Below are 15970 nucleotides of genomic sequence, written 5' to 3'. Positions count from 1 at the left end.
TAATAGATGAATGGATAAACAAAATGTGGTGTATCCATGCAACGGAATATTATTCACCCATAAAATGGAATGAAGTTCTGAAACAGGCTACAACACAGATCAACTTTAAAGATATCATGTTGTATGAAATAAGCTAGACACAAGGACAAATATTGTATGATTTCACTTACATGAAATAACTAGAAAATACAAATACACAGAGACAGAAAGTAGATTACAGGGTACCAGGGACAGGGGGAGGGAGAATGGAAGTTAATGTATGATCAGTGTAGGGTTTTGGTTTGGGGTGATGGGAAAGTTTTGGTGATGGATGATGAATGGTTAATTCGCATTGTGAAGGTGATTAATTCCACTGAGTGGTATGCTTGGGAGTGGTTGAGACGGGAAAATTTATGTGGTATATGTTTCAACAATTTAAAAAAAAAAAGAGCAAATAAAGAGATAATGACAATTAAATGCAATCCATGATCTTCAACTGGAACTAATAATGAAGGAGAAAAGGCTCAAAAGGACATTATTGGAACATAAGAAAAAAATGGAATATAGACTAAGCTTTATCTCAATGCTAAACTGCTTGAACTTGATGACAGTTCTTAAAGTGGTTATGTAAGTAAATAGCTTTGTTCTCAGAAAACGTACATGGAAATACTGAGCTATACAACCTACTCTAAAATGTTTAGAAAATAGAGAAAGAAAGAAAGAATGATACAGCAAATGTAGTAAAAAATTAAAAGTTGGTGGATCAGCACAGGGGGCTAAGCAGAGGGTTGCCACATGATCCTGCAACCCTGTTATTCAGTATATACTTGGAAGAACTGAAAGCAGGGACACAAACAGGTATTTGCCCACTGGTGTTAATGGCAGCAGTAATCATGATTTGCAACAGATGGAGATGGCCTAAGAGTACATCAATGGGTGAATGGAAGGATGAACTGTGGTGTATACATACAATGGAATACTGAGTGGCTGCAAGAAGGAATGAAGTTGTGAGGCATGCAACTATATGAATGAACTTTGAGGACATTACATTGAGTGAAATAAGCCAGAAAGGAAAGGACAAATATTGTAAGGCCTCAGTAATTTAAACTAACCATAATGAGCAAACACTGAGAATTGAATTTGAGAGCATATGTTATCAGGAGAAAGAACATGGGCAGAAATTGGGCAATCAACAATGTAGGAGTACAGAATGTTCAATAAGTCTTTTTATAAAGGTTCCTAGATTGTAAGTCTTACAGCAGTCCCATCTATTGCTGAGTTTTAACTGTTATTTAAGAGATGTTTACTTGGTACAAAATTTATATTCTCTGTAGCACACTTTTATTTTAACCTGTATGGTTAGTTTATTTAAGAAATATAATTACATGGGACCTAGAATAGGGAATGAGATGTTGTTATTCTGTACAGTTTAATGTAACACCCCGATACATCCCAGAGTATTTGGGGCAGAAAATAAAAAAGTATTTGCAAAGTTCCCGTGAGGGACTGGGGAAAAATGTGGCAATATTAAAATTCCCCACCTGGGGAATTCCTGATATTCTCACAAGCATAAGGGGATCCCAATTCAATAAGTCAAGCCCTCGATCTTGGGGCTTGCCCTTATGAAACATTCCTGCAAAGGAGAAGCTAAATCTGCTTAGAATTATGCCTAAGAATCACCCCCAGAAAACCTCTTCTTCTGCTCACATGTGGCTTCTCTCTCTCAGCCAACTCTGCAAATAAACTCACTACCCCCCCATCCCCCTACATGGGACATGACTCCCAGGGGTGTAAGTCTCCCTGGCAACATGAGACATGACTCCCAGGGATGACCCTGGCCCTGACATCATGGGATGGAGAAAGCCTTCTTGACCAAAAGGGGGAAAAGAAAGGAAACAAAATAAAGTTTCAGGGGCTCGAGATTTCAAATAGAGCCGAGAGGTCATTCTATTTGGAGGTTACTCTTAGGCATTATATAGATATTCCTTTTCAGTTTCTAGTGTATTAGAAGAACTAGAAGGAAATCCCTGAATTGGTTGAACTGTAATCCAGTAGGCTTGATTCTTGATGATGACTGTGTAACTACTTAGCTTTTATCATGTGATTGTGTGATTGTGAAAACCTTGTGACTGAAATGTTTTAGAACATTTTAGAAAATGTTCTAAAATTGATTGTGGCAATGAATATACAACTATATGATGATACTGTAAGCCAATGATTGTATACTTTGGATGCATTATATGGTGTGTGAGTATATCTCAATAAAATTGTATTTTAAAAATTGGTGGATCTGGGTGGGGGTATACTGGAATTTTCTGTATAGGTTTTGTGTTATTTTTGAAACTGTCCTTAAATTTGAAATTATTTCAAAATTAAAATTAAAAAAAAGAAAAAGGATGATACATGTAAGTTCTGAGAATTAAGATGCTTCTAATGACTGGACAGAGAAAACATCATTTTTTTTTTTCAAGCAAATTCCATCAACAAATAACACCGAGGAAATAGTTATCCAAAATAGCAAAAAGTCCAGACCCTCACAGATCTCCTAAGGTAGCTAATATGTGACACTGATATTTCCACTCATATGGCACTTATGGAAAATCATTTTAGAGCTTGAAAATTTTTTTCAATCTTGTTAACAAGCAACACTTCTTAAATTTCCCATTTTACAAGAACGATGAAAAAGATACAGGAACTATTATGTAACTAGTTGACTACTTGGAGAGTGGAGATTAAATCAAAACCAACTCTCAGCTTCTACCCACTCTTCTGGTAATGAGGCCCCCATGGGAGAAAAACACTGTCATAATCTTAGAAACATATAAAGAACATTTTTTGGCATATCACTAGAAAATGATGTCATCAATGCTGGATTCTTTCAAACCAAGAAATATATGACTATTTGAACATCTCCATATTTCTTAAACATTGTCCTAAATTAAAGCAATATAGACCTAGGATGTTTCACACCCTTGGGCAGACACTGTTAACTCTTAGTAAAGAATATGGTTCACGCCACAGATTTAAGCGTGACTTGGCCAGGCTGGGCCTTCCTGCTTCATGTCCTGCCACCCTCTCCTGCAGTCCGACTGGTGACTGATTCACAGCTCACTATCGCCACCATCAGAGCAGAGGGCAAGCAAATAACAATCACCCAAACTAGTCCTTATGGCTACCTCACAAATTCAGAGAAAAGTTACTGGCAGCAAGACTTAAGACCACTACGTGAACATTACAATTAGCCACACATTCTTTAATCTCAAATTACAGAGCCATGGAATACTTACAGTAACACCATCAACAAAAAATATCTCCAAACCACAAGATTTAACACGAAGGCTCAAGGTCTGCTCTGACTCTTCAAGAACCTGACAGCCTGCCCCCCCTTATAAATCTCTCCTTGTTCACTGGCACAACTGATGGAGATGGTTATCTGGGCCCAGGGGTACATGTGCTATTCGCACCGACCCCAACACAGTAAGCCATGTGGGGTGGAAGCCTCCTTGTTCCTGGAGCACTAGGCTGTTCAATTAAAACCATGTGTCACACCTTCCATGTTGATGTGGCCATGTGCCTGTTCATCAATGGAATGCCACCAGAAGGATGCGGGCACTTCAGCATCAGTTAAGAGGCTATCCCTTGCCCTCGCCTTCGGCTCTCCCCCTTTGCCAGCTGCTATACTTCCTAGTTGTCCCTCAGCTACTCAGTTGACAGATGGACTAGTGTGGCAGAGCGACCACGTGGTGGCAGACTCATCTGTGACCTGAGATGCTCACCTTGGGCTGTTAGCGTGACAGAGATATGAAACAATGAATTATTGCTGAATCTTTGTTGAAGCAGCCTAGCCTTACCCCAGCCCCAGCCAATAAACTTCTCTCTCTCAGCACAGAGCTGCTATTTCCCCAAGTCGACACCACGGCATTAGATTAAAGCAGCTTCACTTATGTGCTAAATTCTCTACCTTAACCTTTAATGTAAAAAGGTTTCAAAAAGAGAGCAGAAACCAGAGATTTTTAGGAACTAGACAAATCTTGTCTGACTAGTAAAAAATATTATGTAGTTTGTTTCTATGAATTCCCACTTTATCAATGTACAATATTGAACGTAAAAGATTAGACTGAAGAAAACTTAACAGTCCAATGAAAAAGGTCAAACTGCCTTTCTAAAAAGTTTTTTAACTTATACTTTTGCCATTATAGAAGTTTGGAAACAGAGGAAATATAACCTTCATATACAATTTTGCCACTCAGAGCTAAGTGCTCTTTATCTTCTAGTGCATTTCTTTCCATCACTTCTTGGGAGCATACTTTGATCCACGTAATTGTGGACATCTATATAGAGAAAATTATATCTGCAGACTAAAAGAAAAAATTTAATATATACTCATTTAGAGAATCTGAAAAATATAGTAAACAAAAAAATTATAGTAAAATCAGAATGCCAAATTCTCCCAGCATCTCTCCTTTTTTTCTCGGCTCTGGAGAGAGGATGATCAGTGTGTTAACCACTGCCCAGTTTCAAGGGGGCCGAGAGATGCCCATCTGTCCTGTGGCTACTGCCTTTACAGGTTGTGCCACCTGCTGAGGAGCAACATGGGTAAGCAAAAGATGCCTCAGAGGGCGCCAGAAGAAAGTCATCAGCTGGGGGATCCCAGGCAACAGAACCAGCAGGCCCAGGGAGCCCGGGCTAGGACAGCACGCAGGGCACACACACACAGTTGACAAAATCTCTACCCCACCGATGAACGTGTCGTAAGTTAAGGTCTCCCACTGGGATGTGGACTTTTTTATTGTACTTTTTTTCTTTATGTATTTCATTGCTACGTTACTTAGGAAAACACTCCTAACTATGAAATTCTCATTGCGAAATTTATCTTAATGAAATTTAATGTTTTTCCCTTCAATTTCCATTTTATCCAATTATGATACTGACATTCCTCCTTCCTTTTTGTTTGAATTTGCCTGGTATTTTCTCTCTCCTTTCTTCTATGCTTTCCCTTTTGGATACACTTGACTTCAGATATTTCTGAGATTCACACGTCCATGTCTCCTTCCTTTTAAAAGTAATCCATTTTCTTTGTAGAAGAGTTGGGAAATTAGAACTGGAAAACTAAAAATGGAATAAAAAGATTACCTTTAAAATCAACATCCAGAGATGAGTGAATATCGTTGACATTTTGGAATGTATCTATCCTGATTTTTATTTACCAGATACTCCATGGAAAAAATGACAGGAGGTTACAGTACAAAAAGTTTCCTAGTTAGAAATATATGTGCAAAAAATTCATTAAGATTTAAAAACTAAGCATTTTTTCATTTTTTTTCCCTCAGCTTGGATAGTCAGTGAGTGTATTTTATATAAAACCACATATAAATAGACTTTGCCCTTTTTTTCCTAACCCAAACCCCCCCTTTTTTTTCTTCAACCAACTCAATCCTTTTATCTTTTCTCTTAAAAATTCTCTGTGTGTGTGTGTGTGTGTGTGTGTGTTATGTGGGGACATAAACCATTCTCATTTATAGCTAGCATGTTAGACCTTACTTCCCTTCTTTCCTGAGTTATATATTTTAAGATTTTGAATGCCTCACACTATCTTACTTGGAACTAAACCTTTCTTCCCCCTCAAAACAACATTTCAATCCAGTCCTTTGGCCTTACAGTCAGTGCGTTTCAATAGACCAGTGACTGCCACTCCTAGCTTTTGTTGTTGTAAGTTGTTTTCATCTCTTTCTGTGTTGTCATAGATATTTTATTGGCAAGTCAGAAGATATTTTATAAGAGTTGCTAGCTAGAATCCAATTTTTTCCTCCTTAAAATTCAATTTAAGGTGTATACTATGCAAAACAAAACAACTTACAAGTTAACATGAAAGTTATGCCAGAATTGAGCATGGGGGTGGAAGATGGGGAGAACTGTATAGTTCTAGAGTATTGTACAGATGTCCAGGGGGATCTGACACCAGTCAGATCAGAGATTCCTAAACCCTCCTGTTTAGCCAAATGAGGGACAAAGACTTCTTTGAAAAAGTCAATCCCCTGACTCAAATATCACATAACAATTTCAAAGTAATGTTGCCAGTTAGTATTGTCTGAGAAATATTAGGGTTGGGGGAATCTGAACAAACACCTGTTCACCTACACGTCCCTTCTTAGGGTCTGGCATTTATTGCAATCCTTAAAGTTGCCAAGGAAAAAGCCGTCATTGCTTTCCTAGTTCTCCTCAAACAAGTTGCTACATTTTTAAAGCCCCTCAACCGTCTTTCTTCAATCTCTTTTTTTAGGAATGATTTTATAAGCCCTGAGTTTTGCAGTTCTTTTCCATACACCCTGCCTGAGTTTGCTAAACTCCTACATATATTTACAGCCTAGACATCTGTTTCCTAACAGTCCCAGTACAATCCTGATCAATTGGGTTAGAAGCACGTCACCGAGTATTATCAAAGCAGCACAAACTGTTTATACTTTCAACAACTTATTTTCCATTCAGAGACTGGATAAAGACAGAGGAGAACAGGTAGCCCAAGATAAAAACCAAACACAACCATTCTAAAACCCCATAGAAAACATGCTTATCTTCACTCAGAGTTCTTACATTTCTATTATACATACATTCATTTTCAATGAAACGCAGAGTTCCGCATTACTTGCTTATTCCTATAAGCAAATGAAAGCAACAAATCCTGAAGTTTAGAAAAACTACCTCCCTACCATTCTGTGTTTTATTGTTCCACAGTCTGAGCAGCTAATTTCTCAGTGACCGTTACTGACAGTAGTTGAACCGCTGTGGTTCCTGGGATTAAAGCCGGAATCAGGGCAGGCTAAGGGAACTCAGCCAACCTGGTCTGATACAAGTGTTTTAAGTCACTCCTTTGGAAGCCAGGGAAATCTGGTTTGATTTAAAGTCTGGGAATCTCCTCGAGTAGATTACAATCACCTAGAAAAATCTAATAAACAAATCTATCCAGAATGAGGCTGAAAGCAGGGCCTCTCTGCAGCAGTTATCCTGTAATGGATCACATCTAGAGGGCATTTCAAAGTCTGGGGTACATATCAATCATCTGGTTACACATGGGCTTACCAGGTGAGTATTTTCAGCTAACTGATTAGCCTGAAAGATTAGTTAGGATTCTCTAGGGAAACAGAACCAACAAGAGATATCTGTAAACATAAGATTTTATAAAAGTGTCTCACGCAACTGAGGGGATACGTGAGTTCAAATTCTGTAGGAAAGGATGCACAAGTCCAACTGGATTCCATAGAGCAGGCAGCAAACTGGCAACTCCGATGAAGGTGCTCGACAAACTCCCCAGAAGATGCTGGCTAGCCGAAGAAGTAAAGGTTCTCTCTCTTTCTCCCTTAAAAGTCTTCAACTGATTGGATTAAATCCAGCTGATGGATTCTCTCATTGAGGAAGACACACCCTTCATTGATGTAATCAGTCACAGATGCAGTCAATTGACTGATGATTCAATAAACCAGCCTTCTGGTTTATTAACCAGCCACAAATGTCCTTGCAGTAATGGTTAGGCCAGTGCTTGCTTGACCAGACACCAGGACACTATCAACTGGCCAAGTTGACACATGAACCTAACCATCACACCTGATGTTTGTGTCCCCTTTTAATCAGTATGGTACAAAAATATCAATATCTTCCTCCAAAGTGCCACCCCCACCTCATAGCAGCTGAAGAAGCTTCTTGTTGATCCTGCTCAGGCCTCCATGTATTTTCGCTATTCTAAAGCCAATCCACCCACTTCTTTCTTTTTTTTCCCCCTTTTATTATTAGAGAAGTTGTCAGTTTACACAACCACCATGAATAAAATACAAGATTCCCAAATACCACCCCATCAACAACAACTGGCATTGGTATGGAACATTTATTACAATATATGATAGTGCATTTTTGTAATTGTGCTACTGAAGTCCATCAATTAAACTTAGGGTTCACTATTTGTGTAGTGTAGTTCCATGGATTTTATCTAAAATTTTTATTTTGTTACTATAAATATACAATCTAACATTTCCCCTCTTTAATCATATTCAGATATACATTTAAGTGCTGTTAATGGCATTCACAATGTTGTGCTACCATCACCACCACCCATTACCAAAACATTTCCATCATTCCAACAGCAACCCTGTACATTTTAAGCTTTAACTTCCCATTCCCTATCCCCACCCCATCCCCTGGTAACCTACGTTCTAAATTCTGACTCTATGAGTTTGCTTATTCTAATTGTTTCAAAACAGTGAGATTATACAATATTTGTCCTTTTGTGTCTGGCTTATTTCACTCAACATGATGTCTTCAAGGTTCATCCATGTTGTTACATGTACCAGGATATCATTCCTTTTTATGCCTGAATAATATTCCACACATGTATATACCACATTTTATTTATCCATTCATCAGTTAATGGACACTTGGGTTGTTTCCATCTTTGGGCAGTTGTGAATAATGCCACTGTGAACATTGGTGGGCAAATGTCTGTTCTCATCCTTGCTTTCAGTTCTTCTGGGTATATACCCAGTAGTGGGGTTGCCAGATCATATAGCAGCTCTATCCTTAGCTTCCTGAGGAACCGCTAAACTGTCTTCCACAGTGGCTGTACCATTTTACATTCCCACCAGCAGTGAACAAGTGTTCCTATTTCTCCACATCCTCTCCAGCACTTGCAGTTTCCTGTTTAATAGTGGCCATTCTAACAGGTGTGAAATGATATCTCGTGGTTTTGATTTGCATTTCCCCAATAGCTAGTGAAGATGAGCATCTTTTCATGTGCTTTTTAGCCATTTGTATTTCCTCTTTGAAAAAACTCATGGCTGTTGCCCATTTTATAATTGGATTGTTTGTCGTTTTAATGTTGAGTTGTAGGCTTTCTTTACATATTCTGGATTTCAAACCCTTATCAGATACGTGGTTTCCAAATATTTTCTCCCAGTGAGTTGGATGCCTTTCCCTCCTTTTGACAAAGTCCTTTGCAGCACAGAAGCAACTGAAGTTAAGGAGGTCCCATCTATTTTTTATTCTGTGGCTTGTGCTTTGGGTATAAAGTCTAAGAAACCACTGCCTATCACATGATCTTGAAGATGCTTCCCTACATTTTCTTCCAGGAGTTTTATGGTACTGGTTCTTATATTTAGGTCTTTGATCCACTTTGGGTTAATTTTTGTATAGCATGTGAGGTAGGGATCCTCTTTCATTCTTTGGTTATGGATATTCAGTTCTCCCAGCACCATTTATTGAAGAGACTATTCTGTCCCAGTAAGTGGACCTGGGAGCCTTGTCAAGAATCAACTGACCATAGATCTGAGGGTCTATTTCTGAACTCTCAATTCCATTTGTCAGTATGTCTATCTTTATGCCAGTACCATGCTGTTTTCACCACTGCAGATTTATAATATACTTTAAAGACAGGAAGCAAGAGTCCTCCAACTTTATTCTTCTTTTTCAAGATATTTTTGGCCATTTGAGTCTCCTTACTCTTCCAAATAAATTTTATAATTAGCTTTTCCATTTCTGCACAGTAGGATGTTGGAATTTTGATTGGTATTGCATTGAATCTGTAGATCAGTTTGGGTAGAATTGACGTCTTGACAACGTTTAGCCTTCCAGTCCATGAAAATGGAATGTCCTTCCATTTATTTAGGCCTTCTTTGATTTCTTTTAGCAATTTTTTGTCATTTCCTGAATATAAGCCCTTTATATCCTTGATTGAGTTTATTCTTGGATATTTGATTCTTTTAGTTGTTCTTGTAAATGGAATTTTTTCCTTGATTTTTTTCCTTGGATAGCTCATTACTAGTGTATAGAAACACTACCAATTTTTGCATGTTGATCTTGTTTCCTGCTACTTTGCTAAACTTGTTTATTAGCACTAAGTAGCTTTGTTGTAGATTTTTGGGACTTTATAAATTTAGGTTCATGTCGTCTGCAAATAGTGAAAGTTCTACTTCTTCCTTTCTGATTTGGATGCTTATTTCTTTTTCTTGCCTAACTGCTCTAGCTAGAACTCCTAGCACAATGATGAATAACAGTGGTGACAGCGGGCATCCTTGTTTCCAATCTTAAAGGGAAAGCTTTCAGTCTCTCACCATCGAGTATGATGTTAGTTGTAAGTTTTTCATAAATGTCTTTAATCATGTTGAGAAAGTTTCCTTCAATTCCTACCTTTTGAAATGTTTTTATCAAGAAAGGATGCTGGATTTTGTCAAATGCCTTCTCTGCATTGATCAAGATGATCATATGGTTTTCTTCCTTTCGATTTGTTAATGGGATATTACACTAATTGATTTTCTTGTGTTGAACCACCCTTCCATACCTGGAATAAAACCCACTTGGTCATGGCATGTAATTCTTTTAATGTGCTGTTGGGTTCGATTTGCAAGTATTTTGTTGAGGATTCTTGCATCTATATTCATTAGAGAGATTGGTCTGTAATTTTCTTTTCTTGTAGTATCTTTATCAGACTTTGGAATCAGGGTGATGTTAGCTTCATAGAATGAGTTAGGTAGTGTTCCCTCTCCTTGTTCCAGTTTGCTAATGCTGCTGGGATGCAAAACACCAGAAATGGATTGGCTTTTATAAAAGGGGGTTTATTGGATACACAGTTATCATCTTAAGGCCATAAAGTGTCCAAGGTAATGCATCAACAACTTAGTACCTTCACTGGAGGATGGTCAATGGCATCTGGAAAACCTCTGTTTGCTGGGAAGGCATGTAGCTGGCGTCTGCTCTGGAGTTCTGGTTTCAAAATGGCTTTCTCCCAGCACATTCCTCTCTAGCCCAGAGCTCCTCTTCAAAATGTCACTCTCAGTTGCTCTTGGGGTGTTTGTCCTCTCTTAGCTTCTCTGGAGCAAGAGTCTGCTTTCAATGGCCATCTTCAAACCATCTCTCATCTGCAGCTCCTCTCTCAGCTCCTGCGTGTTCTTCCACGTGCCCTCTTGGCTGTAGCAAACTCACTCCTTCTGTCTGAGCTTATATAGTACTCTAGGAAACTAATCAAGGCCCACGCTGAATGGGCAGGGCCACACCTCCATGGAAATTATCTAATCAGAGTTATCACCTACAGTTGGGTGGGTCACATCTGCATGGAAACACTTAACGGATTCTAATCTAATCAACACTAATATGTCTGCTCCCATAAAACTGCATCAAAGAATACGGCTTTTTCTGGGGGACATAATACATTCAAACCAGCCCACTCCTCTTCAATTTTTTTGGAAGAGTCTGAGCAGGACTGATATTAATTCTTCTTGGAATGATTGGTAGAATTCACCTGTGAAGCCATCTGGTCATGGGCTTTTCTTTGTTGGGAAGTTTTTGATGATTGATTGAATTCTTTACTCATGAATGGTTTATTGAGGTCTTCTATTTCTTCTTGAGTTAGAGTAGGTTGTTTGTGTGTTTCTAGGAAGTTGTCCATTTCATCTGTATTGTCTAATTTGTTGGCATACTGTTGTTCAAAGTATTCTCATGACCTTTTTTACTCCTACAGGGTCAGTGCTAATCACCCCTCTCTCACTTCTGATTTTATTTGCATCTTCTCTCTTTTTGTCTTTGTCAGTCTAGCTAAGGGTTTGTCAATTTTATTGATCTCAAAGAACACACTTTTGGTTTTATTGATTCCTTTTTCTATTGTTTTTTGTTGTTCTCAATTTCATTTATTTACACTATAATCTTTGTTATTTCTTTCCTTCTGCTTGCTTTGGAATTAATTTGCTGTTCTTTCTCTAGTTCCTTCAGGTCTTCTACCTTGTTTGTCCCTCACTTCCATTAAAGCCTACTTCTATATTTATTTGCTTTCTTGTGTTGTACCATACTGAGTGGCTTTTCATTTCTACCTGGATATATTTTTCATCCGTTTCATTTGTGGTTACCATAGGGTTAAAATTTAACATCCTAAATATATAACAATCATATTTGTTCATCTTAGTCATATTTGTTCATCTTAATCATATTTGTTCAACTTAACTTCAATAGCACGCACATATACTTTTCCTACACCTCTCTGTCCCCCCCATTTTTCTGGTATTGGTTACCACTTATATCTTTGTACATTGCATGTCCAAAAACATAGATTTAACATTACTTTTTATGCATTTGCATTTTAGCACCTATAAGAAGTAAGAAGTGGAGTTACAAAACAAATAATACAATACAATAATACTGGCACTTATAATTACCCAAATGGTTACCTTACTGTCTGAAATGTCCTTTTGTTTCTGTCTGAAGAATTCCCTTTGGCATTACTTGTAGGGCAGGTCTAGAGGTGATGTACTCCCTCGGCTTTTGTTTATCTGAGAATGTCTTAATGTCCCCCTCATTTCTGCAAGAAAGTCTTGCCGGACATAAAATTCTTGGCTGGCAGTTTTCCTTCAGCACTTGAAGTATTTCAACCCACTGCTTCTTGCCTCCATGCTTTCTGATGAGAAACTGGCACTCAACCTAATTGGTACTCTCTTATACATAACACGTTGCTTTTCTCTTTCAGCTTTTGGAACTCTCTCCTTGTCCGTTGTATCTCATATGTAACCAATATATGACAAGGTGTATTTTTCTTCATATTTATACTGTTCGATGTTCTCTGAGCTTCTTGCATGTGCATATTCACGTCTTTTCCTAAGTTTGGGAAGTTCTCTGCCATTATTTCTTTGACTATTCCTTCTGTCACTTTTTCTCTTTCTTCTCCTTTTGGGACTCCAATAATGTGTATAATGGTGTGCTTGATGGTATCCCACAGCTGTCGTAGGCTATTTTCACTCTTACTATTTCTTTTTTTCTTTCTGCTCCTCAGCCTGACTCATTTCAAGTTCACTGATTCTTTCTTCTCCCAGCCCCAATCTGCTCTTGAAACCCTCCCAGACATTTTTCATTTCAATTATTGTGTTCTTCAACTCCATTAGTTCTGTTTGGTTCCTTTTTTTTTTTTTTTTTTTATTAACAAAACATTTTTTTTTTCTTTTTCTGATTTCTACAAACCAAGGTTTTGCTTATAGTAGATAGTCAAATATATGGTCTATTAACTACCTTGATTTTTTTTTTTTTATTAAATTCAGTTTTATTGAAATACATTCACACACCATACAATCATCCATGGTATACAATCCGCTGTCCACAGTATGATAACATAGTTATGCGATCATCACCACAATCTATCTATGAACATTTTCCTTACATCAGAAAGAACCAGAACAAGAATAAAAAATAAAAGTGAAAAAAGAACTCCCAAATCATCCCCCCATTCCACCCCATTTGTCCTTTAGTTTTTATCCCCATTTTTCTACTCATCCATACACTAGATAAAGGGGGTGTGATCCACAAGGTCTTCACAATCACACTGTCACCCCTTGTAATCTACATTAGTATATAATTGTCTTCAGGAGTCCAGACTGCTGGGTTGGAGTTTGGTAGTTTCAGGTATTTACTTCTAGCTATTCCAATACATTAAAGCCTAAGAGGTGTTATCTATATAGTGCATAAGAATGTCCACCAGAGCGACCTCTCGACTCCATTTGAAATCTCTCAGCCACTGAAACTATGTCGTCTCATTTTGCATCCCCCTTTTGGTCAAGAAGATACTCTCAGTCCCATGATGCCGGGTCCACATTCATCCCTGGGAGTCATATTCTGCATTGCCAGGGAGATTTACACCCCTGGGAGTCAGGTCCCACGTAGGGGGGAGGGCAGCGAGTTCACCTGTCGAGATGGCTCAGTTAGAGAGAGAGAGGGCCACATCTGAGCAACGAAGAGGTACTCAGGGGGAGACTCTTAGGCACAACTATATGCAAGTTTAGCCTCTCCTTTGCAGTAACGCGCTTCATAAGGGCAAGTCCCATGATCGAGGGCTCAGCACATCAAACCGCCAGTCCCAATGTTTGTGACAACATCAACACCAGTCCAGGTGAGGATGTCCAACACATCTGCACCTTCCCCCAGATCCTCGGGGCTGGGGAGGGGGAAGCTGTAAATACATTTTTTATTATCTGCCCAAATTACTCTGGGATGTGTCACTATTTTGTTCCAGCCTCTACTAACCTACCGTATCTCACTTCGTATTCAAAGTTCCATGCAATTGTGGTGTTTGAACAAATCGACTGTAGAGTTGTACCGTTTAGAAAATTTAGATCCTGTACCAAATAGATATCTCTTTCCTTGGTCTCATATGCAAGTTGAAGTTTTAAAACACAGTCAGTTTCATCCTTTACGTTTGGTTCCTTTTTAAAATTTCTATCTCTTTACTTAGATTCTCATATTGTTCATTCGTTGTTTTCCCAATATCCTTTAGTTCTTTCTCTGTACATTCCTTCATCTCCTTGAGCACTTTTCAGATCTTTTTTTTTAAAGGCTTTGTTTAGTATGTTCACATTCTCGTCTTCTTCGTTGGTGTTTTCTGTATTTTTATCCTTTTCCTTTGGATGGACCATCATTTCCTGTTTCTTTGTTTGTCCTGTACTCTTTTGTTACACACTGTAAATTTCAATATTTTAAAATGTTAACTCTGGGATTTACTCCCTGGGATGTCTACTTCTTGGTTCCGTAACCAGACAGTGATAAGACAGAGAGTTTCTTGAGCTTTAGCCCTCCTATCAGGAAGGTCTGCCCAAGGTGAATGCAATGTGCAGGTTTTCCCTGTTTTTCTGGACCTTTGTCTTGTCCTGGGCTTTTGTTTATTAGTTGTTTTGGTGTTCCCCTATTTACAGGACTTCGGTTGTCCCCTCTGTTTCCCAGGAGACAGACCTCTCTTTCTTAGGTATTTGACTTCGGCAGGCCTTTGTCCCACATTGTCCGCTTCTATAGTTTTTTACACTCCTTTCATTATCTCATGCTGCTTTTGCCTGGAGAACAAATTCTGGGAGGAAGGTTACCCTGGAGAAGACTTTCCCAAGTCAGTCTTTCCCAGCCAAAACAGGGCCTGGGGCTCACAAAGGGGCACAGACCGGCTTCAAAGCACCGTGGCGAGGAGATTGGGAAGGGCTTCAAAAGCTTCTCCAACAGTTTCCTGAAGTTGAGGTTTCCTGGCCTGCCCAGCAAATGCAGCCCTTCAGCTAACTGTCCCCTGCAGTCCTGAAGAAGCCTTGCATCTTTAAATCTCCACTGCCTCTGCCCCTGACTGGGGAGGGTTGAAACAATGGCTACCCTCAGAGCTGGGAACCAGCAGTCCAAATTCACTAATCAAAAGCCCTGACCAATGATTGGCTATGTCCACCACTGTTCTTGGGGAAGAGGATTTTTACGTCCCTTTCTGTCGCCAGCAGCTAGCCATGGACTGGACCCCATGGTGGCCTGCCACAAGAGTGGGAGTTGGGCACCAGTAGTCACCGTGCATGGAGAGGGCAATTTACAGTTCTTTACCATAATTAACCTGCTCTTCCCTGGTTGCTGTACAGTGTTTTTCTGGCCTCTGGAGTTTCAAAATAGTTGTTTCAGACAGTTTCTGCCTATTTAATGTTTTTGTGGTGGGAGGACTGAGTCCTGGAGCTCCCTACTCTGCCATCTTTCCTGAAAGTCTCCTCCCCACTTCTTTCTTAACAGACTGACAGTAAAATTCTAAAGACGTTGAGTACGTGCATATTATTAGCTTCCACTTCTTTGTTTACCTGTCTGTTGAAATCTTCTTCATTCTCCATCCACATGTACTCTGCAAATGGGTTTTCCTTCTCATCATGCCCATTTACCCCCTGGTCCTCTTTGGATTTTACACTGGGTGATGTACTTGTCACACTGGATCCATTCATTATGATAGAACCTAAACAGGAGCAAAAAGAAGGTTGGAATGAATACAAGGATCAAAGGGACATAAATCTACAACACCCAGATTTTCCAGAAGCTTCTTACATTCTGTGTCAAAGATTTTAACTATAGGTGAACAGAAAACTGGTCTGTAACTATTATAAAACCAACCATATCCTGCAGTTATCAACTGTATAGATACAAAATTCTTATTAAAAAAAAAGAAAAAAGACATTTTAAAAAATTGTCTGGGCTTAGT

General features: G+C 38.9%; 1 protein-coding gene across 1 annotated transcript in view; it reads right to left on the bottom strand.

Moving 5' to 3' along the window:
- Positions 1-15970, bottom strand: part of PAIP2B (poly(A) binding protein interacting protein 2B) — a 61461-nt gene that overhangs the window by 13039 nt on the left and 32452 nt on the right. The window contains exon 2 of the mRNA XM_037807050.1: positions 15579-15727. Coding sequence (XP_037662978.1) covers positions 15579-15716 — 138 coding nt within the window. The 5' untranslated portion in view covers positions 15717-15727. The remainder of the gene's footprint in view (positions 1-15578; positions 15728-15970) is intronic.

This window comes from Choloepus didactylus, chromosome 17, assembly GCF_015220235.1.
Source record: "Choloepus didactylus isolate mChoDid1 chromosome 17, mChoDid1.pri, whole genome shotgun sequence".
Classification (NCBI taxonomy): domain Eukaryota; kingdom Metazoa; phylum Chordata; class Mammalia; order Pilosa; family Megalonychidae; genus Choloepus; species Choloepus didactylus.
The sequence above is the reverse complement of the archived record's forward strand: the minus strand, read 5'-3'. Positions and strand labels throughout refer to the sequence as shown.